Source organism: Balaenoptera musculus, chromosome 7, assembly GCF_009873245.2.
Source record: "Balaenoptera musculus isolate JJ_BM4_2016_0621 chromosome 7, mBalMus1.pri.v3, whole genome shotgun sequence".
Classification (NCBI taxonomy): domain Eukaryota; kingdom Metazoa; phylum Chordata; class Mammalia; order Artiodactyla; family Balaenopteridae; genus Balaenoptera; species Balaenoptera musculus.
Window position 1 is genome coordinate 113,371,527 of NC_045791.1, and position 24,337 is coordinate 113,395,863.

The window sequence follows — 24,337 nt, forward strand, 5'->3', positions numbered from 1 at the left end:
CTTTTCTCACTAAATCTACGTCTTGGACACGCAATCTTTTCTGTTGCTGTCATAGGCGGAATATTCGCTATCACTTTTTCTTCTAAGTGGTCACCGTTGGATGTACGGAAGCCATGTATTTCTGGATGTTAATTTTACAGCTGCTCCTGGACTAGATTTTCCTGTTGCCGTAGCAGTTTCCCCACAGAACCTCCTGGGTTTTCCAGGCACAAAAGCCCACGTCGTCTGCAAGATTCACCAGCAGTGTTCCCTCCAGTGTCCCAGACCCGGTGACTCTCCCTCTGCCTTGGACAGTCTCCAGGATGGCAGGCACAGGGTGTGGGCTCAAGGGCTGAGGAGCTGGTGGGGGCCGCTGTGCTCCTGGCACCTGCGGGTTTGGGCGAGGCTCGCTGTGGGGGGCAAGGTTGGGGGTGTCTGTCATGGTAGTCAGGGACAAGAGCCGATGACCTGTGTGGTGGCAGTGCATCCCCTCCCTGGGGGACTGAACCATCATCCAGTTTGCAGAGGGGAAGGGACTGGGTTTCCCCACAGATGCCAGCCCCCCAGCAGCCTGGCACCTGCTCACTCATAGCATGCGGCAGCCCACTCGCTTGCCTACCCGCTCCATCCCCTTGCCGGCCTGGTGTGGGGACACGTGGGGCTGGGGCAGCACATTCAGGCACAGCTGCTCAGTTGGGGACATCCTGTGCCAGGTTCGGGGGCAGGGGGCTACAGGACCCGGGGGCGTGGAGCCTGGAAAGGGCTTCTGGGGGGGCGGTGCCCGGTGGCCCCCTGAAGTCAGAGGGGTTTCAGGCTGTGGGCGTGAGTGTGGTGGGGACGGAGAGGAGGGGCCTTGGAGGGCCAGGCCGGGCAGGCTGGTGCGTCCTCCTTCCTCAGGCCGGTGTCCAACGAGTGAGGCGGAAAACTGAGCGCCTTTCTTAGAGCTTTCATCACTCTTTAATTACAGTGTAACAGAGCAAGGAAGTGTGTGTGGACCCCTAGATGGGACACGTGCCTCCGAGTCCCCCACACCCAGCTGCCCCGGCCACGCTGCCCCGGACGTGTGTGTGCAGGCCACGGGGAGTGGCGGCTCCGTCGGAGGGGTCCCTGCTGAGGGGGCCCCGCACCTGCCCCACTGCCCTGGAGGGAGCCCGGCGGAGGCCCCTTTAAGTAGCACCGTGAATGGGCGCCAAGGAGAAGTGGGGATACACGGTGGACACCAGGGCCCCCAGGATGGCCTCGGCGGGGTGACTCCAGCTCCGCCAGCTCCCTTCATTGCCTGTTTCCTGGGCTGCATGACGGGCCTGGGCACATGTGAGGGTGGAGGGGCCCCACGACCGCCAGGAGCTCTCTTCCAGGCCTGGGGGAGCACGAGGCCCCAGGGGAGCCCTGACCTTGTGCATTTCCCCGTGTGCCCCTCGGGGGATCCGTGCTGGACCTACCAGGCCTGCTCCAAGACGGAGTCTCCAACCAGGACCCGCGGGCCCCTACATCCAGGCACCGGGCCCTCCTGGGAGGCAGCTGGCGTGTGTAGGAGGGAGGCTCTGGCCAGCTCAGCCTGAGACTGGGTCTGGAGTCCGGGGTGAGGCTCCTTCCCCTGCCCATAGAGCCGGGCAGGGCTGGCAGGTGCTGGCAGGGGTGGGCGCGGTCACCCTTGGACAGGCGGTCACCTCCTGGGCGGCCCTACCACTCTGTGCTCTTCCAGGGAAACTGTCCACCCCGGCTCTTGGCGGAGGGTCTGAAGGACTCGGGCCAGCCGAGGAAGGCGGTCAGAGGGGCCAGGAGCAGTGTCCGTCCTCAGTCCTCAGAGGCCGGGGCCCCTGCGGGCTGTCTGCGGAAGCCCTGCGGCCTGGGGAGCCCGGCCTGCCCGGGAAGACGATGGTGGCGTACTCGGTCTGCTCAGGGACACAGGGGGCCGGGGGATCCGGGGTCTCCTCTCGCCACTGGAAGTCCAGCTCCCCGTAGTCCACGGTGCACGCAGGCCCGGCGGGGGAGCCCTCCTTCTTGGGGAGAGAGGGAGGGACGGCTCGTTGCTCTCCGAGGGGCTGACACGTGCGCGCGCACACACACACACCCCCACACTCGCACGCGCGCGCACAGCAGGGCAGGGCTGGCCACCCAACCTCGGACACACGCATTGGTGGCGGGCGAGGGGCGTGGCTGCTCTGAGGCCGCCCACCCCGGGCAGTCGCCCCGCCCCCCGGCAGTCGCCCCGCCCCCCAGGGAGGTGCGGCCGCGGCGACAGCACCGCCAAGGGAAGGACGCTCACCGGAGGCTGGTCTTCGCTCCTGCGCGCGCAGCCCTCTGCAGAGAAGCACACGAGTCAGGGAGCCCCGAGGCCCTGCTGTCGTGGCGTGGGGTCTCAGGGGTCCCTGGGAAGGGCACCAGGCTCGCCGCCCGCCCCGCTCGCCTCCTGAGGGTCCGGTTGGGACCTGGGTTGTCTGGGCCCCAGAGGCCCGCCTGGCTTCCAGGCCTCACGTGCGGCCCAGCCCCGCGCCCAGCGCCCGCTCGGCTGCCGCAGCGCACACAGCGGGCGCATCATCAATGATCCCCGCACGTTCTCAAAAATATTTGAGGGCGGGAAGAGCGATTCCCTGGAGAGATGACCTCCCACAGGGGCTCTGCTGTCAGCTGGGCTGCACCCCTACCCCGCTCAGCGGGTGGGGTGTCCTCAGCGGTCTCCAGGCGGTGGGGCGGAGCCGGGGGCTCCAGGCCTGCAGTGGCTGTGGCTGTCACCTCGGGCGCCCAGCGGTTAGAAGAGCTTTCAGTGTCCTGCAGCCTGAGGTGCAGCCTGGGGTGACTCAGCCTTGCGGGGGGCTGCCCTCCCCACTCCCCTCCCTCAGACCCCTCCTGAGAGCAGGCACAGGGGAGGGGGCACTGCTGGGGTTGTGAGGGGACCCCAGACCCTGGGAAGCCCAGTCTGGCCCCTCCTTGTGGGGGGACACGGAGGGGCTAGGAGTAGGGGAGGGGTGAAGGGAGGGAGACTGTGGGCTGCGCCTGTGGGGACCGGCGGGACATTACCTCGAGTGACCCAGAGGAAGACGGCCGCCAGGACCCAGGTCAGCAGCAGCAGCAGCAGAACCCCCAGCAGGGCGCTTGTGATGCCGGTGACCAGGCCCTGCAACTGGCCTTCGGGCCTGGGTGGGGGGCTGGGGCGCTCTGTGGGCAGCTCCAGGACTCCCTCTGCAGGGGCAACAGGACAGGAGTCAGAGCCGGGGACCCAGGGCCCTGCCCTCTGCCAGTCCTAGACCTGCACTGACCAGTCTCGCCCAGGCCTGCACCCCGGCAGAGCCTCCGAGCACGAGCTCATCCTGAGGGGCGCCCACCACCGGCCCCCTCCCTCAAGGACAAGTGGGTCTGGGGGTGCTTCCAGTCATGGAGAGCCAGCGCCATGGGTCGCCGTGGTCCTGGGTGTGGGACAGAGCCCTGGAATGGAGCCTGGCAACCCCTGCCCACTATGCCCCATGGCTGAGGCTGCTCCTGCTGGCTGCCCAGACCCTGCCCTGCTCACCCCAGCCCTCGGGGGCCCACCCCAGCCTTCGGGGGCCCACCCCAGCCCTCGGGGACCCACCCCAGCCCTCGGGGGCCCCCCCCCTGCGCTCGGGTCTCCGACGCCCGCACCTGTCACCGTGAGCTCTGCAGGCCGGCTCTCGTTGATCTGCGTCTTGGGGGGCAGGTAGATGGCCCCACAGAAGTAGACGCCGCTGTCATTGCGCTGGGCGGCCATGATGCTCATGTGGAAGCGTCGCCCGCCGGGCAGCGGCGTGACGTGGAAACGCCGGTCCCGGCCAGGCTGGCTGCGGTCCTCGGGGAAGGCGGCCAGCTTGTCCGTCTGGTTGCTGGGGCTCATGCGGTACCAGTTGAGGACGAAGTGCTCGGGCTTGCTGGAGAAGCTGCAGGTGAAGGTGGCGTTCGCCCCCTCGGGCACAGTGAGCCGGGCCGGGGAGAAGGTGAGGGGGCTCCAGGGCCTGCTGGGGGCATCTGAGGGGTGGAGAGAGGAGCGGTGGGCGGGCGTGCGGAAGGGGTATGGGGACAGCCCACCAGACCCTCCCCTCCCACTTTCCCAAGGCCCGTCTGATGGGAAGGTTGTGCAGTGCTTCTGCCACGGAGCCTTGCACGCCCCCAGGGACGGGGTGCTCACCTCTCACGGGCCACTCCATGGTGGGACTTTGTCCTTTGACGCTACTGAGACCTGGGGCCAGGGCTGCGATCTGGCTCTGACCTCCAGGCCCTCGTTTCTCCCCCGCGTGGTGGTTTAAGGGCCTTCACCCCCTCCCTCCTTGAGTCCCAGTTGCCAGTCCCCGCAGGCCTGACCCCCACGCTCCCAGACCCGGCATACTGGTCCTGCCTGCTCTGCGCTGGGGGAGGGGGAGGGTAACCGGGAGGCCGGGCTGGGCTGGTGGGGGCGTCCCACGGAGAACCCAGCCCCGGCAGGCTCCATCTCAGGACCAGCTCGGAGCTGGGAGCCCCACCTCCGCTCCCCCCGTGGGCACTGCTGACTGGGCAGCAGGAGGCCCTCCGTGTCTTCTGCCACGACTGGAGACTGGTGCTCAGAGGCCAGCCGGGTCATCGCCCCTCGCGTGGACGAGCCTGGGCTCTGCCTGCAGGCCCCCAAACAAGGCCAGCCGTCGCCTGCCAGGCCCCACCTGGGGACGCCCTGCCACGTGCAGGGGCCCACCTCGCCGACACACACACGCAGCTCACGCTGGCACGCGCACGCATGGGTGTGCACGCCCTCACACCCAGCTCGCTGGCTGGGGGGTGGGGGGAGGGGCAGCCCCTCCCAGGAGATGCCCAGCCGCACCCCACACGGAGTCCAGGCTGACGTGATGACCCGTGTCGCAGGGAGGGGCCCCGGGTGGGACCCACACGTGGCCAAACCCACACTCGGTGCTTTAGCCCCTGCGGACGGCTCATGCTGGGAGCTTGCGCAGTGGCCCCGGATTTGCACACAGCGGCAGGCCTGAGGCTGCCCCCCCAGACCCAGCTCCGGGTCTGCGGCCAGCTCCCCTCAGCCCCCTGCCCGCTCCTCCAAGCGGGGGGATCCCCCGGCCCCTGTGGAGGGGCAGCTCTGTGCAGGGTGGGCGGTTGTCCTCGCATCTCTGTGGAGGGCCTGTCCCACTGGCAAAGAGGGGCGGGGGCAGCGGGAAGGCCGAGGAGGCCTGCGGGCGGCCGGGCCTCCCCTCTCAGCCAGGCCCACGGCCCCGCGGGGCCCGCGTCTGCTCCCCCGCCACCGCCCTGCCGCCGCTTCGGTACAAGCTGGACACAGATTTGGTCAAAGTCGCGTGGTGGCGATGGTGCACCGGATCCGAGAGCCCTGCTCTGCACAAGGCCCTTGGGCGCCCCCCACCCCCGGGCTCCCACCTGCAGCGAGCCCGCGTCTGGGTCCGGAAACCCAGGACGCCTCACAGGTACCCCAGGAGCCCCTGTTCTGGGTGGTGCCCCCCAGACTGTGCTCCCACCCGTCCTGTGTCCACGCCACTGCCCCTTTCCCACCTGCCAAGGCCTCGAGTGAGCCCCCTGGGGAGCCCCCCTTCCTGCACAGGCCCCTCCAGCAGGGCCCCCATGAGCGCCTGCGGGGACCTTCGCTGACGAGCCCTGCGTGGACGGCGGCCCTGCTCGTCTTCAGTGCAGGCCCTCACCATCACCCCCATCCGCCAGCCTGAACTGGTGGCCATTTGAGTCTCTTGTCTACCTGCTTGCTCTTTGTGGGGACTCTCACAGAATCTGGACCTGAGCAGCTGGGACCCTGGGCTGCCTGGGTCCCTGGCCTGGTTCTCTACACGGCCTCCCCGTCCCGCTCAGGCCCTGGGAACTCCAGGTCCCTCCCAGGGGCTCTCCAGGCCCTGCTCCCTCTGGACCCCATGGCCTCCCTGCTGCCCCTCAGACCCCTCCCCCAGCACAGCCCTACCTGGATGCCTGTCCCGGCCCCCCCGCCCCCCCTGGATCCTCACAGTGTGGGCAGAGGCAGGGGCTGGATGCAGCTGCTGGGGGGCCGGCCTGGGGCACATGCATCCCTTTACATCAGCCTTGGCCTGGGAGGCTGATAGCAGAGCTTCCTCCCGTCCTGGGGTCTCACTCGCTTTATCCCTGCAGTATGAATGTCTATGAATCTTTTCTTATGTTGTTTGAGTAATTGAAAATTTAAATATTGTCTATTTATGTAATAATGGAATGTCAGTGAGGGGTCTCCAGGCCTGTTTTTCTGTTTGAGGAGTGGGTTGAGGAGAGAGCCGCTGAACCCCAGCAGGGTCGGGAGGGAGAGACCCTGGGGGGGTGCCTGGGTGTGGGATGGAGTGTGAGTGTCGAGGTGGCACCAGCCCGGGGCTCCCATGGAGGGAGGCCTGGCACGGGCTCAGGGTGGCCTCAGAGACCACATTTCACAACTACCATCTAACACCTGATTTAGGCAACACCCGTCAGTGGGTGCTGAAAGCATTGCCCAGCGGACTGCTGGGTCCCTACCTCGGGTCTCTGATTCATCCCGAAGGGAAAAGAGCACCTTCCCCCAATACTTTGCAGTGGACCCAGAGGGAGCGACCCCGTCGTAGGGTCTCCGATGGGTGCCCCAAGAAGGACCATCATGTCTATGACCTCCCACAAACAAACAACAGACACACCCAGGTGGCAGGTGCTTGCACACCTGGCCGGGCTCCTTCAGGAATGCCAGCACCGGCAACAAAAGCAGAAATAGACAGGTGGGGCTACATCAAGCTAAAAAGCTTCTGCACAGCAAAGGACACCATCAAAAAAGGACACCATGAAAAGGCAGCATAGCGAATGGGAGAAAATACTTGCAAATCATATATCTGATAAGGGGTTGATATCCAAAGTATATAAAAAACTCTTATAACTTAATAGCAAAAAAAGAATCTGATTAAAAAGTGGGCAGAGGACCCAAAGAGACATTTTTCCAAAGAAGACATGCTGACGGCCAACAGACACATGAAAAGATAGATGCTCAACGTCACTAATCATCAGGGAAATGTAAGTAAAAACCACAATGAGGTATCACCTCACACCCATCAGAATGGCATCGTCAAGAAGTCTAGAGATAACAAGTGGTGAAGAGGATGTGGAGAAAAGGGAATGGAAACTGACACAGCCGCTGTTGGAACAGTACGGAGGTTCCTTAAAAACTAAACATAGAACTACCATGTGATCCAGCAATTTCACTTCTTAGTATTTATCTGAAAAAAATGAAAACACGAACTTAAAAGATATATACACCCCAGTGTTCACTGCAGCACTATTTACAATTGCCGAGCTATGGAAGCAACCTCAGTGCCCATCGACAGAGGAATGGATAAAGAAGATGTGGTGTATATACAATGGAATACTACTCAGCCATAAAAAAGAATGAAATCTTGCCACTTGAGACAGCTTGGATGAACCTAGGGAATATTATACTTAGTGAAGTAAGTCAGGCAGAGAAAGACAAATACCGTATGATTTCACTTATATGTGGAATCTAAAAAAAACCCAAAAAACAAAACAAGACAAAAACTGAGCTCATGGATATAGAAAACAGATCGGCAGTTTCCAGAGGTAGGGGCTGAGGAAATGGGTGAAGGTGGTCAAAAGGTACAAACTTCCAGGTATAAAATAAGTAAGTCCTTGGGGTGTGATGTGCGGCATGGTGACTAGAGTTAATAATTCTGTGTTGCGTATTTGAAAGTAGCTAGGAAAGTGGATCTTGACAGTTCTTTTCACAAGAAAAAAATCTGGTAACTGTATATGGTGATGATATTAGTTGGGCTTATCGTGGTGATCATTTTGGAATATATACAAATACAAATACACTGTATACCTGAAACTAATATAATGCTATGCCGATTACACCTCAAAAAATCCTAATTCTAAGGATTTCCATATCTAAAATAAAATTGAGGTTTGATTAAAAACAAACAAACAAACAAAAATGCCTGCTGTAGGTCAGAGGAAGCTGAGGACAGTGGCGTCCAGATGAAGCCGAGGTTCTGGACTCGGCTCCATCAGGGAAAGAGTCCAGCCAGAGGGCAGGCTCGGGACGCCAGGGCATCTGATCTATGGGACTGCATCAGCCACCGTCCCGGGCGTTAGGAGAGTCTGTGACTAACGCTTAGGTGACCAGCGGTGCGCGGATGGAGAGGGCTGTGGGCTGCACTGGCCCCCAAATCCCCGCGTTCAGCAGCACCCCGCAATGTGACCTTATTGGAAACAGAGTCTTTGCTGATGTGATCCGTTGAGATGAGGTGTGGGGTTGGTGGCCCCTAACCCGACACGACCGTGTCCTTACTGGGGAAAAGGGGACACGTGGACAGCCCTGCACACGGGAGGACGCCGTGTGACACGGAGCAGAGCTGGGGTGACGTGTCCACAGGCCGAGGGACACCAAGCATCGCCACCACCGCCCGCACCTGGGAGGGGCCTGGAACCACCTCTCGCTCGCAGCCTCGGGAGGAAGGGACCCCGCGACACCGAGGTCCGACTTCCAGCTTCCAGAACTGCCGGCCCATAAGCTTCTGTGGTTCCAGCCGCCCGCCCAGTGTGGGGCATTTGTTACCGAAGCCCCAGCCAACTAACACAGAAAGCCAGTGTGCCAGGGTTACCAATCGGAGACTCTGGGTGAGGGTGTTCACTGCTGTGTTTTTGTAACTTTTCTGTATCTTTCAAATATTTTTCAAGTCTGTAAGTTGAAAAAAATAACACATATCTGACTTGATAAAATGTGTCACAGGCTGGGCCAGACAGTTCTTATAAGATCGAATTCTCATGACGCTGTAAAGCAGGCATTATTATCACCAAACTGCAGGAGGGAAAACCGCAGCTCAGAGAGGTTAAGGGACCTGCCTGAGGGCACAAAGCTCACCAGTGTCGGCTTCAGTTGGAATTCAAGGCCGGCCCCTTTCACGTTTTGATCTTCCCCTGCTTTGGGAAGGGGCCCTGGTGGGGAGTGGGCGGCCGAGGGTAAGTCACAGCGCCCCCCAACCCCCGGGCCTTGGTTCCTCCTCCCGGGATGACACGCACCCCGTCTCCACCCCCACGCCGTGCCTGGGCTCTCCAAGCCTCCCCACGGGGCACCTTTTGGCCACAGGCTCTTGGACCACTGACTGCAGCCGTGAGTTTCCTCTGTCCATCCTGAGAGCGAGGCCAGGTGAGGGGAAAAAGCAGGGCGACCTGGGCGCTGAGCAGGTGCTGAGCAGGCCCGGCTGGGCTGAGACAGCTGAGGGCCTCTGGGCACAGAATCCCGGACTGGCAGCCAGTGGGGGTCAGGGCAGCCCCACCTCGGCTTGGCCCTTCTAGGGCCCTTGACCCCTGAGCCCAGCGACGTCTAGAGGACAGGCCCTGGGTCTGGCTGGGGACCCCTTCCCATCAGGGCAGCACCGGGCGCAGCGGCTGAGGGCAGGGCAGCCAGGAGGGGCCTCTCCCTGACCACCGCTCTGGCCACGGGCCTGCCGGGCCTGCCTAGGGGGCAGCCCGTACTGAGGGCCTTGGGGCCAGGGCGCCTCTCCAGAACTTGCTGTGGACGCTCTCGGATGTGCCCCGGCGCTGTGCTCCAGGCCATCTCGTCCAGAGGCCCAGGTGGGGCTCATCCCAGGCCCACGACGGGGTGGGTCTTTACTGGAACTCTTACACTTTTGACATAATCGGAGAAACATCTCCAGGCCACCCAGCCTGTGCCCTCATGGAAACAGTCAGTCCCTTCCCCCCAGGAAAACACAAGCGGGGCCGAGGTTTGGGGCTCTGGCGGCCCAGCCCTTTCAGCCTACAGAGAGGGGCATGAGCTTGCCCGTCCCTCGGGACTCCCAGGAAGAGCTGGGATACTCCTGCCTGCTCATGAGCAAGGAAGGGACTCACCACCAGGTGAGGGGAGTGGGTGAGGAGCCGGAGCCCAGAGAGGGCCCTTCACCTGCCCGAAGCCACACAGCGCCCTGCCAGGGGCCGTGCTGGGCCTCAGGGGCCTGGTTCCCAACCCCCCCTCCCCCCCGGCCAGAGACTGAGAGCTGGAGGTCTTTGCCCAGCCTGACCCCTCGCCACCCAGCCCCGACCCACATACCTAGGAGCCATCCTGGCTGCCAGCCCAGCTGCAGCACGGCCCAGACGAGTGGCCACAGTGCCCGCGGGGTCCCCATGCCCGGAGCGCCAGCCCGCCCGGCATGCTGTCTCCTCTACTGCTTGCAGAAGTGCAGGAGGAAAGGAAAGTGTCCCGGGTCAGGTCGGAGGGCCACGCCCCAAGCCCCTGCCCCCTCTTCCTCCTCCTCCACTTGGGCAGGGAGTTGGTGGGAGGGAGAGAAATGCTCTGCGCGGAGATAGAGATGAGAGAGAGGGAGAGAGAAACAGAGACAGAGGCAGGGGGAGGGGGAGGGGCGCCCCCATCCCGGGCACTTCTTGTCTCTTTATTTGTTGGTGACTCTTCCGGAGGCTGTGGGTCCGCTGGGAGGGGGTGCAGGGTCTTGTCTCCTCCCCTTCCCCAGCCGTCCCTCTGCCCTCTCCGGGCTCAGGTCCCTGGAGCCACAGTGTTTGAAGCACCGCACTCTGCCACTGCTGGGCCAGGCCTCTGCTGCCTGCCCCCGCCACCCGACGGGCTGTGGGCAGCGGGCACACTGCTGCCCCAGTGGGCAGTGAGGGTCCGGGGCCTTTCCTCCAGGCCCACCTGAGACCCTTTCCCTCTTGTCCTACCCGGGGCCCTGGGCCCCTCCCTGCCCCCATGGTGGCCCTGCTAGCCCCGTGCTGAGGGGCGTCGGGGCCCAGCACCAACCCCCTTCAGGAAGCCTTCAGGGGCTTCCGGGGCCAGCTTTCAGGAGGCCCCAGGCTGGGGGCGGCCGCGTTTCCAGATATTTCCACTATCAGCAGCTTCCTGACCTCCTCCAGTGCTGGGGCTTGACCGGTAATGCAGACCTCACCTTCCAGGACTGACTTGCCTCAGGCTGGGGGAGGTCCTGGGGTCCGGGGCCCCCTCACAGCCCGAACATTTGTGAAGTGATTGGATTATTCACCGCATTTCGCTCTAAGCATTTTGTTCTAATGAATGGAAAACAGGAAAAATGAAACTGCTGATATTAGCGGCGCAATGTGTAGGTCTCATCAGCTAAGATGACAGAGACAGAAACCGCCTGACAGCTGGTGTTCAGCTCCGGCTCTGAGACACTCAGGGTTCGCTGTGAAGGGAAAACATTAAAGAAAGCTGAAACGGTGGAAAAAGAGCATCAGAGATGATGTCTCAGGCGAGGCGTTGGGCGGAGGAGGCTTCGGCGGCAGACGGAGGGCCGCTCCCCGAGCCTCAGCTGCTGGGGCCCCGGCAGGGCACGGCCTGGAGCGTGGGAGGGGTCCCTGCCGGCCAGGTGGCTCCGAGCGTGGAGCGTGGGGGGAAGCTGGCCAGACGGCTCTGGTGGCTGGTCTGGGAGAGTGTGGCCCGCAGCTGCCCCGTGTGACACCCCATGCAGACAGGCATCTCCTGGCAAACCCTCCCCTGTGGCCTCCCCTCGGGGGGCTGGAGCCCTGGGCCGCCAGGCACCCAGCACTCTGCTCCCTGCTGACCCCTGTGTCCGTGAGGCACGTGGCACTCACACTGGGGCCCTGAGGCTCTGTGTCGGGGGACTCAGCTGTCCTCGGAGGACCAGGGCTGGAGGAGGCTGGGCTGGAGGGTGGGGGTGTGCTCTGGGATGGGAGGTGCTGTCAGACCCTGGGGGGGGGTCTCCTCACCACCCCTCACCTCAATTCCATCTGCGAGAGCTCAGACTGTGTCCACAAGGGGCGATGCAGGGCCCCTCCTCACCCGCCCACCTCCCTCCATCTCCCTCCATCCCTCCCCCTTCTCCCCCTCGACTTCCTCTTTCCCTCTCACGCCCTCTTCCCTTCCTCTCCCCTCCTGATTTTCCCCTCCCTCCGGACTCTTAACCCCTGCCCCGCTGACACCCTTGGGGCTGGGGGCTCGGTGGGGGACCCAGACTCAGGAGGCTGAAAGGGGCCCAGAGACCGTGGAGGTGGGGAGGGGGTGCACATGGCCTGGGGTCGGCAGGACCAGCAGGGCAACCGGGTCAGAGCCAGGGAGGGGCTCAGGCAAGTGAGGAAGGGGGAGGAGTCCCAGAGCCTCTGGGGTGCTGTCCCCCCAAAGTCAGCTCCCCCCGAGCTTATCAGCTCACTATACCCCAAACACCCCCATCCAAACACATGCTGTCCCCACCACACACTGTCCCCCCCAAACACACAAACTGTCACCACACACGCTGTCACACCACACACACCATCCCCACCACACACACCGTGCCCACCACACACACACTGTGCCCACCCCACACACCGTGCCCACCACACACACCGTGCCCACCACACACACCGTCCCCACCACACACACACCGTGCCCACCACACACACCGTGCCCACCACACACACCGTCCCCACCACACACACCGTGCCCACCACACACACCGTGCCCACCCGTCCCCCTCCCTCACCATCCTTCCTTAGGGACAGAACAGGCTCCCTGGGAGGAGGGCAGAGGGAAGGTCAGGGCTCCATCTGTCTCCCTTCTGTGTCCCCTGTCCTCTCTGTCCTGCGTCCTGATTTCACCCCTTCAGGTTTGGGAGATTCCAGCCGAGGTCCCAGCCAGGGCCTCCGTTCCCCTGGTCCCACGTATTACCCTCTCACATGACCAGGCACTGGACCTGGTCATCAGAGCCAACAGGGGCCCCCAGTTCAGTGGGCTTTCCAGTGATGAAAGCTGCGTGTTATTGTCATCGAGGTGATTGCAGGTGTGCTTCCAGCTGTGAGGATAACAGAGCTGGCCCTGCACATGGGGCCGAGTCTCTCTCAGTGATAACACTTTGCACAACTGCCGTCTGCTATTACAGCCAGGATGCTGCCATGGGTACGGCCCAGCCAAGGAGCGCAGAGGGCCTTGTCTTAGTTCACTCACTCGTGTGTGTTTAGTGCTGTACGATGTAGCCACGTGACAGCCCTGGCATCCAGCCCTCTGAGATGATGCCAAGGTCTGTCACCACGGGACACCCTGTGCCTCTTTGAGCCACACCCATCTCCCTTCTGCTCTCACCCTGCATCCACTGGTCCATTCTCCAGCATATACTTTTGTCTCCACAAAGTACAGTGGGATGGCCCGGCAGTGGCCCGCGGGGTGGGTCTCTCATGCTGCACGATCCCACGGACAGTGGTCCACGCGTGCGTTTGTCTCCACTGGGATCGTCGCTGTGCCCGCATGTGCTCCATGGCAGGTGGCACACTTGGCTCTTCTCTGCTGAGGTCCGCTGGGCGGATCCAGTTTGGGGTGGTCCTGCTGGGAGGATCCCATGTGCAGGGCCTGGGTGAGCAGCAGCTTTGGTCCTGGGATCCCTGGGTGTCTGGGTGCAAGGTGCCGCGGGGTGTGTGTTCTGTGTCTGTGGGGCACCCCACCTCTACCCAGTCCATCAGGCTGCCGGCTGCTTCCTGCCCGACCAACTGCAGCAGCCCAGGGACCAGCAGTGAAGGAAGCGAACGGCCCAGAAGGTTCTCAGCAAAGCGGGCACTGAGGACGCAGGGTCTGGCTTTTAGGAGCCTGGGGAAGTTTCCCTACTCGGGCCACCCACCCTTCTACCTGGAGAAGAGGGGCCCTAGAGTTTCCAGGTGTGCCGGCCGAGGTGACACGCACAGCCGCACAGGAGCGGAGGGAGAGTGGGGGAGAGGGGATTCCCGTGCTCCTGAGGCACCACCAGAGCCGGAGGGAAGTTTCCATTCACAGGAGAAACACAGGAAGCAGGAGGGTCATCCTGAAACTGCTTCTGAGGGGCTGGAGGGTGGTGGTGTCGGTGACCTCTGACCCAGACTGGGAGGTGCACAGTGGAAACGATGTCCCCCAGCCCGGGAGGGCGGTGGATTCACAGCTAGTCTGAGGTTGGAACAGGAAATGGTTAATAGTGTTTGCAAATACAAACTTTCTGCTCTATCCTGTTTCTGAAGCATTTCCCAGAAGTTAAAAAAGAGCGCCTAATTTATCTGCCCAATTTAAGAATCAAATTAAAAAATAGGGACAAAATATTTCCACCATTTATTGTACACAAGAATAATAGTTGGCTTGTTTGTTAAGGTGGTGGGGTCCCAGAAGATTTCTTACCCCCTCATTTCTAAACTTTCTAGAATGCTGTTGGGAGTTTAAATGCAAATTTATATTTTAAATTTCCTAAAGTGTGTGTTTGGGTGTATGTGTTCATGTGTACGTGTGTGCGTAGGTGTGCAGGCATGTGTGTGTATTCATGTGCAGGTGTGTGTATAGTGTGTGTTCATGCCTGTATAGGTGTTCATATGTTTATGTGTGTTTTGTGTGTGGTGTGTGTTCGTGGGTACCTGTTCATGTGTGTGCACGTGCTCATACATGGGTTGGTATTTGTATATGTGTATATGTGTGTGGTGTGTTTGTGTGTGTATAGTGTGTAGGTGGGTGTGTGTTCGTGGGTGTGCACGTGCTCATACATGGGTTGGTATTTGTATATGTGTATATGTGTGTGGTGTGTTTGTGTGTGTATAGTGTGTAGGTGGGTGTGTGTTCGTGTGTGTGGTGCGCATGTGTGAACACTTCCCTGGCCTCTCCCACTGGGTGTCATTCACGCTCCTTGCTGGTCGCTCGCCCAGGCAGCTGAGGTGCTGCCCCGCGGGCTCTGGTGCCAGACTGACCTGGGTGGACGTGCAAGAGCCACTGCCCTCTGGGCAGGCTGTCCTCAACTTGGAGGGCCGGGGTCCCCTCTGCCCAGCCTGTGCCGGCTTACTCAGAAGGTGCCCCCCCGCCTGCGTCCCCTCCGTTGCCCGATGTCACGGCTCCTTCCGGGACCTGGTGGAGGTGCCGGCCCCTCGCTTGGCAGCAGCCGGGCTGGATGTTGGAACTTGGGACGGTGGGAAGCGCCTTTAGGAACAGAACCGGCTGGACGGGGGCTGCTGGCCCAGCTGCTGGCCAGGACCCCCTCCTGCTGCCTGCAGGCCCTGGACACACACCTCGACGGCGTGCTGGGGCTCGGGCCTCCCGGGGGGCCACACGGCCTGGGGTTCGGGGAGTGGCCCATGTTCCTGGAGCTGCACCCCCTCTGCTGAGGTCTGGGGGGCTGAGGTGAGCCCAGCACGGGCTGAGCACCACGCTGCTGCCCGAGTCTCTCTTCTTGTCTGTCTGTCTGCCTGTCTGTCTCAACCTCTCCTGCCCAGACACACAGGGTGGGGCCCTGTTGACAGAGCAAAGCCAGTCGGCCGGCTGGCCTCATGCTGGACCCCGCGACCCCTTGACCCTGACCTGGCTGCCAGGCTTGATGCCTCCCTGCTGGGCAGTCCTGCCTCTGCCACCTTCCCCCTCCCCCTCCCCACCCCCGGCCCAAATGGGGCAGTTCCCTGGTCCAGTGTCGCAGTGAGGGGCTTCGGGGAACCAGCCAGGCCAAGAGGGGGACAGACACTCCTGCAGGAGACTGTCCTCGTGTCTCACCTGGGCTGCGGAGGGTCTGCTTTCACACGCTCCACCTGGAGGCCCCCAGTGTGAGGGCTGCCCCTGGCCCCCGATCAGGGAGGTGAGTGTGAGTGACGAGGCCAGAGAGTGTCCACGGGGAGAGGGGCCTCAGCGTCTCCCTCGGGGGGCGATCGTGTAGAAATGGTACCTGTTTCCTGACACTGCTCTCCACACCCATCCCACCCCGGCCTGGGGTCGTCAGCGCCCCAGGGAGGCTGTCATAGGTCAGAAGGTGGAGGGCAGAGGGCGGAGGGCAGCGTAGGGGCAGAGGGCGTGGCTACGAGCCTTGTTCTTAGAGCCTGTCCTTAGAGACGCCAGCATCCTTGCACCTGCTCCGAGGAAGGGCTTCTCCCACCCCACCTACGGGCTGCACAGTCACACAGCCGGACCCATGGTTCCAGGACGCGCCGCACAACCCAGGAATCACGTACGGAGTGGTGCGTGCGTTTTGCTTCGCCCATCGTTTCTCTGGTCAAAAGGAGGGGATATTTATGGTTGAAGAATTTGTTAGCTGACCCTGTAAGTAGTTTTTGCAGGGGGCTTGGCTCGTGGGTTTGGGGAGCAGATAAATGGGCAGACGGATAGAGGTATGTGGAGGCTGACTTCCCCGGGGCCTGCACCTGGGCCTTTGGAACAGGCTCTGGGACAGACTGAGGAGGTCCTGAGAAGGGTTGGAGGCGACAGGCTCCTTCCATTTTGAAAGGGTCCGTCTTGTCACCCAAAGGTTATTTTCCAGGGCGGGGGGTGGTGAGTCATGATTCCAAGACTCTCCTCCAGAGTCAGAGACAGTTGGTGGTCTTGGAGCAGAGGGGCCTGCAGGGTGGCCTGGTGTACAGGGCTGTGGTCTGGTATGGGCAGAGCGAGGGTGCCAACACCCAGCACGGTGCAGGCACAGCCGGGGCCACTGTGCCTGGAGGGGCTACCAGAGAGGGAGAGCTCGGTGGGGGCTCCTTGGGCTAGGGCTACAGCCACCCCCTCAGCCCCCTGCACGGGCACGTGACAGGACTGCATGGGTGCCCCCATACACACACTGACCAGCAAAATTCAGGACCTTAGAATTGCTACGATTGGCTGGGTGATAACCAAAAAACTCCCAGAAAATGGCTGCTAGAAGTTTATTTCTCTCTTGAAGAAGAAATCCAGAGGTAGGCGACCCTGAAGTGGTATTGCGACTCCAACTGCCATCCAGGATTCAGGGTCTCAGCATGTGGTTTCCATCTGCAAGGTCACCTCATGGTCTAAGGTGGCTGCAGGAGTGCCAGCCATCACCTCTGCACTGATGAACTGAGAAGGTGAAAGTGGAATGGGAAAAGTAGGACTTTCCCTGGTTACCTGGTCCCATATTATGGAACCTTCCCCAAAGCACATCCCAGTAATTTCCTGTTCTACCTCATTGTCACACTTAGCTGCAAGGAAGAAAGACGTCACCCAGTTGAAAGAGAGCCAAAAGGAAGTTTGAGAAATGAACAAGTCACTTGACAGGATCAGCTGTAGTCTGGACACAGACAAGGAAAGAATCAAGGAACTGGGAGAAAAATGAGAAGAAACTGCTCAGCATGCAGGGTACAGAGGCAGAATCACAAGACAGGTGAATATAGGGAGGAGGCCCACAAGGAGGTGAATAGGCCGTGGGCAGAGCATTCACTGGGGGCGAAGGCTATGCTAAGTTTGCGCCTTGGAATTTCTAGGTGGCTCTGGGCATGAACAGGCTGCAGGAAAGGCCCGCGAGGCCCGCTCCCAGCAGGGGCGAACGCAGCGATTCTCGAACCTGGAGCCGGCCGCCCGGGAGGTGCCGTAGCCCTCGGCAGGGGACACAGAGCAGGCAGCTCGCTGCTGCGGGCACTGCCGCCTGCCCAGGGCGAGGGTGGGGGCCCAGCGGCCCAGGCTGAGAGTCCACGACCCTCATTCCGGGAGGGGGTCCGGATGAGGCCCGCTCTGTCCTGGGAGCTGCCAAACGGCCTGGGGGGCACCCTTTCCCACCACCCGCGGGCGCGGGGGCTTAGCTGGCCGCTGAGCACTGTCCCTGCCAGCGGACGTCCCTGCTTCACTCGCTCAGAGCCTTTTCCTCTCGTCAACACGAGCCGCCGTTGCACGGCCTTGGGCCCACAGAGAAACCCGCCTCCTTGGCACTGGACCGGCCAGCTCCTCGGCGGGGTCTTGGAGCCACACTGCCCAGTGGACAGGGCGCTGGGCGCCGCCTCCCCACGGTCACCGAGGGCGGCCTCCCCTGGGAGCTCGCTTGAGCCCTCCCCCCGCCGCCCCGGGCTCAGGCCCCTCCCGGCTCTGCTCGACCCTCGACCCTCGGCTGGTTCTTTCCTCGAGCCATGTCGCCATCTCACCGTCACCAAGTACTGGACACGCATGGGGTGAAGCTGGCCCGCGGTCAGGAGGGGAGCCAGACGCATGCGCACAGGACGCGAGGCGGGGCTTCCTCTGAGGGGAGGCGCAAAGCCCCCAAACAGGCCGCATCCCAGGTGGAGCTGCCAGGGGTACCAGCGCCGGTGCCTCTGCTGGGAGGGGCGTGCTGGCGGCGGGTAGGGGGCGCGCAGACAGCTTTGGGGGGCTGGCTCCTTCGGGTCCTGAGCTAAGACTTTAGAGTAATTTGTGAAGTTGTGCATTACCTTTAAGGCATTTTTACGTAAATGTACATTTCTAGCCAATAAAAAGTGTGAAGAAAGGAAACATCATGGGAGGGACTTCCCTGGCCGTCCAGTGGTTAGGACTCCGCACTTCCATTGCAGGCGGTGCGGGTTCCATCCCTGCTCAGGGAACTAAGATCCCGTAAGCTGCGTGGCACAGCTGAACAAACAAGCAAACAAACAAACACCAAAAAAAAAAAAAAAAAAAAAAAGAAAAAGAAAGAAAAGACATGGGAAAATTCGCAACGATACATGTTCAATAAAGTTCCTCAAGCTTTGTTTGTAATGGCAAAGACTTAGCACCGTGTTCAAGGACAGAGGCCGGGCAGGTAGATTATGCCCCAGCCACAGACTGGAAAATATCAGATATTTAGAAGAATGGGTATCACCGTCCATGCTATGCTGTGGGTAAAAGAAGCAGGCCTTAGGATAATATGTTTAGTAGGATTTCCTATTTGTGAAAAATAATTATGGAAATGTATATGTGCATAGGCACCGAAAAACACGTGGATGTCAGCACCTCGATGACTATGGGCGATTTTTATCATATTGTAGCTTGTCCTTTTCATTTATCTGTTTCTGATTTTTCCTAAAATGAAAATCCACTGCTTGCGTAATAAAAAATACGCAAAAGGATCAGAAAAAAAGGGCTATTTCTCATTTCTCTGAGACAAATCCGGTTGCTATGGAGACGAGACGGTTGTCAAGGCGGCAATTGGTCGGTGCCGGAGGCGGGTGGGCGCTCGCTAGGAGCCGGAGCCAGCGCAGCCCTCAGACCGCACTGCGGAGCCCAGCGCCAGCATGGACGGCGTGGATGTGTGGGCCAGCACCTTGGCCCAGCTGATGGCCAAGAGGAAGCCCCAGGACACCTGGGAGCTGGTCCCCGAGGAGAACCTGGCCTCAGGGCACCTGGACAGCAGCGGTTTCCAGTACCGGCTGCGGGGGCTCTCGAGGTGCGGCTGAGAGTGGGGTCTCCTGTGGGGTCCTGGGAGGGAAGGGCCGAGGCTACTTAACCACTTGGCTAGGCTGGGTGTGGCCTGGCCGGTGAGGAAGGTGGGGGGGGGGGAGGGGGGGCATGTGTCTGCCTGGCCTTGGCACCCAACAGGTGGGTGGTGGGCCGGGTGTTGCTCCTCCCTTCCGGGAAGTGCGGGTGTTGGGGGAGCAGTCTCTTCATTGACGTTCAGCACAGGCGAGCTGAGACCCTGCCTGGCAGTGCCGGCACCGCCAGGCCAGTCGGGGCCCTGCCAAGGGGTGGCTGGCGTGGTGGTGCTGCCCCCGCGTGGAGGACTTTGCTTGTTCACTGCAGCACCTCCTCGTTGCCATGGCAGCGCTGACAGCGGGCGCAGGGGGTGGGCAGGCACCCGGTCAGCGCCCGGCCCTGCACTGCACAGAGGCCTGAGGGGATGGAAGAAGGGAGCACGGGCCCCAGAGGAAGGAGGATGTCCCCGGCCTGGGCTGTGGCTGAGTGGGGGCTGACTCACGAGCCCCGGGGACCACGGGTCACCACGTGAGCCTCGCCCTTCCTCATCGTGATGACAGCTGCCGTCAGAGCAGCCAGGACGGGCCAGACCTGCGGGGGCCCTGCCCAGCCAGGCAGCCTGGTCCCCCAGGGGCCAGCTGGGAGGGGGCTGGGGGGAGAGGGGGCCTCGCAGACCAGTCACCGTGTGGACCCTGCAGGCAGCTACCCTTTGACACGGACGCCCCAGTTCCCCAGCGTCCGAAACCCCTGGAGTCAGGTGTGCAGTGGGATGCCGGCTTTCCCAGGTGTCAGGAAGTAACAGCCTTCGGTGCATCTGAGGGGCCCCTTCCAACCCGGTACTGTTCCCACAGCCCCGTGGAGGAGCCGCTCTACACAGGTGGGACGAGGACCCTGAGCGCACATTCATTTTCCGTTTTCATGGACAGAAATGCCAGCTGGTGGGATGGTCACTCGGGCAGACCCACCTCTCCACGTGCAGCCACTGGCCACGTGCAGCCATGACGCGCTCATTCATTAACAGATAAAGGAGGACGTCCAGTCCCTAGGGCACCATCCGTGTCCAGGTGCTCCCCGGCCACGTGTGGCTGGAGGCTGCATGCAGGGGCGCAGTGGGGACAAGCCCACCATCAGGGGAAGTTCCGGTGGACGGGGCAGAGGGTCACTCACCTGTGACCTGACAGCCTGGAAACAGAAGCACACAGGGCCTTCAGCCTCCGGAGCAGCCCCCTCACCGTGTGAGGGCCAAACCCGCCGCCCAGGGAGTGGTGCCCGCAAGCGAGCGCAGGGCCACCCCGGCATCCTGGGGTCCCAGCCCCTCACCGCTCTCCTCACACTTCTCTGCCCACCCCCAGCCTCCCCATCGCCTCTCTCCCGTGGGATGGGCTCCCCAGGTCCTTTCTGCAGCCCCCCGCCCCCGCACTGGGCATCACAGATGCTCTTCCTTCCCTCACTCTCCTGGTGACGTCTCCTCGGGCAGTTGAGACCCAGGTCAGCAGGCGACAGACCAGCAGCAGCAAGCGCAGACGTGGCCCTGCACGTGGCAGTCCGGGCTTTGCCGCTGAGGGCGTCTTGGTGCCAAACGGACGAAAGGCGTTTGCTTCGGCTTTTCAGGTTATGGGTGCAGCGAGGGATGTGCACACACGGGCTGGGGTCCTGAGTTCCGCTGGGCCCGGGGGAGGGCCACCCCGGCCCCGCTCACCCCCTCTCTCCTCCCCAGGCTCCAGTGTGGCCGCTGCCAGTGGGGCTGGTCCTCGGCCCACGTGCACATCCTCTTCCACCTGTGGTGGGACGAGGATGCCCGGCAGGGGCTGGTGAAGATGCGCATCTGGGCCCAGCGGTGCCGGCTGTGCCCGCCGGGCGGGGCCGCCTGCCAGGTCAGCCTGCTCAACGTGCGGCTCTTCCTCAACAAGCTGGTGCAGTTCATCGTGCAGAAGTGCTACGGGGAGGGCCCGGGCTCTGACCAGTGCCCCGAGATCTGCTTCGGCGAGCACTGCGAGGCCTGCGACCTGGGGGTCTGCTTCTTCCAGAAGCCCCCGGACCCCGCCTGGGGGCCCGAGGTCAAGAGCCCCAGCACCATCAAGGGCAGGTTCACCCTGTATGGCGGCAGCAACGTGGACGCCCCCACCGCCAGCCAACAGCTGCGCACGCTTGGCTGCGGGCTTGTGGTGGACCGCTCCAGGGGCTACACCCCCAACTCCATCACGGTCCCCCTCTCCGTGGCCGATTTCATCAAGAACCCCCTCTCCGAGGGCAGGGACTTCTTCGGCGAGGATGAGGAGATCGTCACTGTCCCCTTCTCCCTTGTGCGCAAGGACAAGGGGCCCGTGGCCGACCCCGCTGGGCCGCTCATTGTCGGCAGGGGCTCCCTCTACCTGCCCACCAGTTCCAAGGCCACGTCCAAAGGCAAACGCTTCCCGGTGAACATCAAAGCCCCCGTCTTCCACGGCAAAGGCCTCCTCCTCAGCGGCACCAAGGAGATGACGGGCTTCATCTACAAAGGCCACGGCTGCGTCTCCGACCCTGATGAAGATGAAAATGAAGACGAAGATGCAGACGACGGCTGGGGCCCCGCGTTCGGCAGCAGCGGCCCCATCATTGAAGTCACTGAGGGAAACGGCCTGCGGCCAATGACCTACATCATCGGCCTCATGAACAACGGGGAGGGCTCCGTCACCTTCCCCTCTTCCTTGACCACTGTGGTCCTTGAAGGCGAGGACCCCTTTGACCTCATCTACGGCTCCCTCACCTTCCCTTTCATCTTCGCCGACAAGGGCAAAGGCGGGGCTTCCTCTGCTGGCGTCACCGAAGGCAAAGGGAAGGAGGATGGCGGCAGCGGCCCTGCCACCGCCGGCCGTGAGCCCCTTCCAGGGACCAATGCCGGTGGCCCCGTCCCCATCAGCGAGGGCTCCGTCACTATCCCCTTCTCCGTCCTCAGTATCATTCAGAGCAAGGGCTCTGGCAACGATGCCAGTGGCCCTCAAAGCAATGGCCTTGCCACCCATGGCTTTTCCAAGAAGCAGAGGCAGCCGGGGCCCAGGGCGGGCAAGTCCGGCCCTGGGTCCTACTGGGAGGAGGACTTCTGCTGGGCCGAAGGCTTCTGCTTTGACCCCTACGAAGAAGTCTGGATCTGGGTCTCCATGACCGTCTGCATCCTCTGGATAATGTACCTGTACAAGTTCAGCCCTGACCTCTCCCCGCGGGTGTGAAGTGTGGCGCCTCTCGTTGGTCCCCACTTCATCCCCCAGCAGGGCCGCCTGGGCAGCCAGTGAGCCAAGTGACCTCCCTGTCCCCCCAGCAAGCCCCCGGCCGCCTTGGCCGCCCCCTGCTCCCGTGTTCTGTCTCCTGCCGTGAGTTGTGGTGTCGTGGCAGCTCACGCCGTGGTCGGCCCCCGAGCTGACCGTGTGTGTTCCAGGCGCTTTTCTGTACGTGTGTTACACTCCGATAAAATAAAAGTTAAGAAGCAGCAGCCACACGGCACTCGGGCTGAGCTGAAGGTGTGAGGTGGGAGGGAGAGGTGGGCACACGGGCCGACACCTGGGTCCCAGTCCCCGCGGGGTCTCCTTCCCTCAATGGCTTCTGGATCCCTGGACGGGACGCTCGGACCTGTTCAGCACAGGCTGTCAGGGCAGGGTGGGCGGTGGGGGGGAGGAGGTCCTACACCACCCACTCTGCGAAGATCACAGCCCCTTGAGGTGTGGTTGGCAAGCCTCTTCCTCCCCCCACCGCCCCCCCCCCAACACCAGGGTCCCAGGAGCTGAGGAGGTACCTTCCCCATGGGAGGGGCAGGAGGCCAGCCAGCGCTTTACCAGATTCTGTTCACGGTTCCCCTGGAGCATTGACATCCACAGTGCTGTTCTGGATTAAGAAACGCCATCTGTGCTGTAGGTCAGAAAACTGTCCTGTCACTTGTATGCACACCCTGGATTTCCATCTTAAAGGCCGTAGGTCCGGTTCTAAGGGGCAGGGGTGTTAGGCCATGTGGGTCCAGGCAGCTGGGGACGTGACAGCGGGCAGCTGGGTCAGGCCACCCTGTAGCCCCCCATGCAGAGCCGGCCCCAGGACCCTGGTGGGGGGGTTGTCTGCAGAGCCCTGAGGTCTGAGACTTGCATCCCCTGGCCGGATGAGAGTTTGGGAAGGCCTGCCCTGTGGGGAGGGGTGAGTGGACGGAATCCAGCGGTGCTGGAGATTCAGCCCTCAGGCCTGCCCTCGGGGTGAGTGGGGAAGGCGGGGTGGGGCTCCCGCACAGACAGGGCTGCCTGAGACGGCAGGGGAGGAGGGGGCTTTACATCAGCACCAGAGCGGCATGTGCCAGCCCCATGCCTGCCCACAGAGACCCCACACGACACCAGAACCACGGAAGTTTCCACCCTACGGGGAGGCCAAACCTGCACGCGATGTGAGCCTGGACACCTCAGCCAGCCCGAGCAGAGCCTCACCAGACAGCACGAGGCCAGGCCACCAGGTACCCTATGCGCTAACCTCACCCTTAGTGCGAGACCCACCCTCCACCCTCAGTGCTGTGTCTACACTGGGTAAGACCCTCACTATTTGGGCGGGATCCACCCTCCACCCTCAATGGTGTGTCTACACTGGGTGAGACTCTCACCCTTAGTGCAGGACCCACCCTCCCACCCTCAGTGGTCTGTCTACACTGGGTGAGACCCTCACTCTTAGGACAGAAACCACCTTCCCACCCTCAGTGGTGTGTCTACACTGGGTGAGACTCTCACCCTTAGTGCAGGACCCACCCTCCCACCCTCAGTGGTCTGTCTACACTGGGTGAGACCCTCACTCTTAGTGCAGGACCCACCCCTCCCACCCTCAGTGGTCTGTCTACACTGGGTGAGACCCTCACTCTTAGGACAGAAACCACCTTCCCACCCTCAGTGGTGTGTCTGCACTGGGTGAAACCCTTACCTGAGAGCAGGACTGAGCCTCCCACCTTGGTTTTCCCGTCTACACTGTGGTGTGACGACCTAGCCGGGTGGTGTCTGTGGTGGTTGGGTTTCTAATTTACTTTTATTTTTAATTTTTTTATGACATAAGCACTGTTTTATTCGGGGGAATCAGGAAAGGCCTTTTGAGAGGCCTCTCTCCTCTTTTGAGAGAAGGCTTTTGATTAGGAGACTTTTGAGAAGAGGCTTGATGGAAATAAAAGTAGCAAAATGAGGATTAAAATAAGTAAATCTATAGGATTTTTCAGTTAGGAAGCCACTTCAGTTAGGAAACCACCTTTACAATGATGAGTGGAGTATGGGGGATGAAATCTGAGTGCAAAGGGCTGAG

At 61.7% G+C, this 24,337-nt stretch overlaps 2 protein-coding genes across 3 annotated transcripts; one reads left to right on the forward strand and one right to left on the reverse strand.

The window, feature by feature from the left end:
• Positions 1-1,040: 1,040 nt before the first annotated feature.
• PDCD1 (programmed cell death 1) lies at positions 1,041-10,130 on the reverse strand. 2 transcript variants are annotated; one of them, XM_036858269.1, is made up of 5 exons: positions 10,019-10,130; positions 3,601-3,960; positions 3,001-3,162; positions 2,249-2,283; positions 1,041-1,979 (listed from the first exon to the last, which is right to left on the reverse strand). In XM_036858269.1, the coding sequence occupies exons 1-5, from the start codon at positions 10,092-10,094 to the stop codon at positions 1,749-1,751; spliced, it is 864 nt and encodes a 287-aa protein (XP_036714164.1). In that variant the 5' UTR covers positions 10,095-10,130; the 3' UTR covers positions 1,041-1,748. The 2 variants fall into 2 exon arrangements, with proteins under 2 accessions (XP_036714164.1, XP_036714163.1); XM_036858268.1 differs by having other exon boundaries at positions 1,041-1,982.
• An 8,734-nt stretch (positions 10,131-18,864) lies between these two features.
• RTP5 (receptor transporter protein 5 (putative)) lies at positions 18,865-22,486 on the forward strand. The gene is made up of 2 exons (XM_036858324.1): positions 18,865-19,025; positions 20,769-22,486. The coding sequence occupies exons 1-2, from the start codon at positions 18,874-18,876 to the stop codon at positions 22,255-22,257; spliced, it is 1,641 nt and encodes a 546-aa protein (XP_036714219.1). The 5' UTR covers positions 18,865-18,873; the 3' UTR covers positions 22,258-22,486.
• Positions 22,487-24,337: the final 1,851 nt, after the last annotated feature.

Bases quoted from the DNA above. Each gene is read 5' to 3' on its own strand.
- PDCD1 (XM_036858268.1), bottom strand. From the start codon at position 10,094: ATGGGGACCCCGCGGGCACTGTGGCCACTCGTCTGGGCCGTGCTGCAG. The intron at 2,284-3,000 runs GTAATGTCCCGC...GCTTCTCTGCAG, and splicing joins CTTCCTCTGGGTCACTCGAG to AGGGCTGCGCGCGCAGGAGC. The intron at 1,983-2,248 runs GTGAGCGTCCTT...TCTCTCCCCAAG, and splicing joins GGAGCGAAGACCAGCCTCCG to AAGGAGGGCTCCCCCGCCGG.
- RTP5 (XM_036858324.1), top strand. From the start codon at position 18,874: ATGGACGGCGTGGATGTGTGGGCCAGCACCTTGGCCCAGCTGATGGCC. The intron at 19,026-20,768 runs GTGCGGCTGAGA...TCTCCTCCCCAG, and splicing joins CGGCTGCGGGGGCTCTCGAG to GCTCCAGTGTGGCCGCTGCC.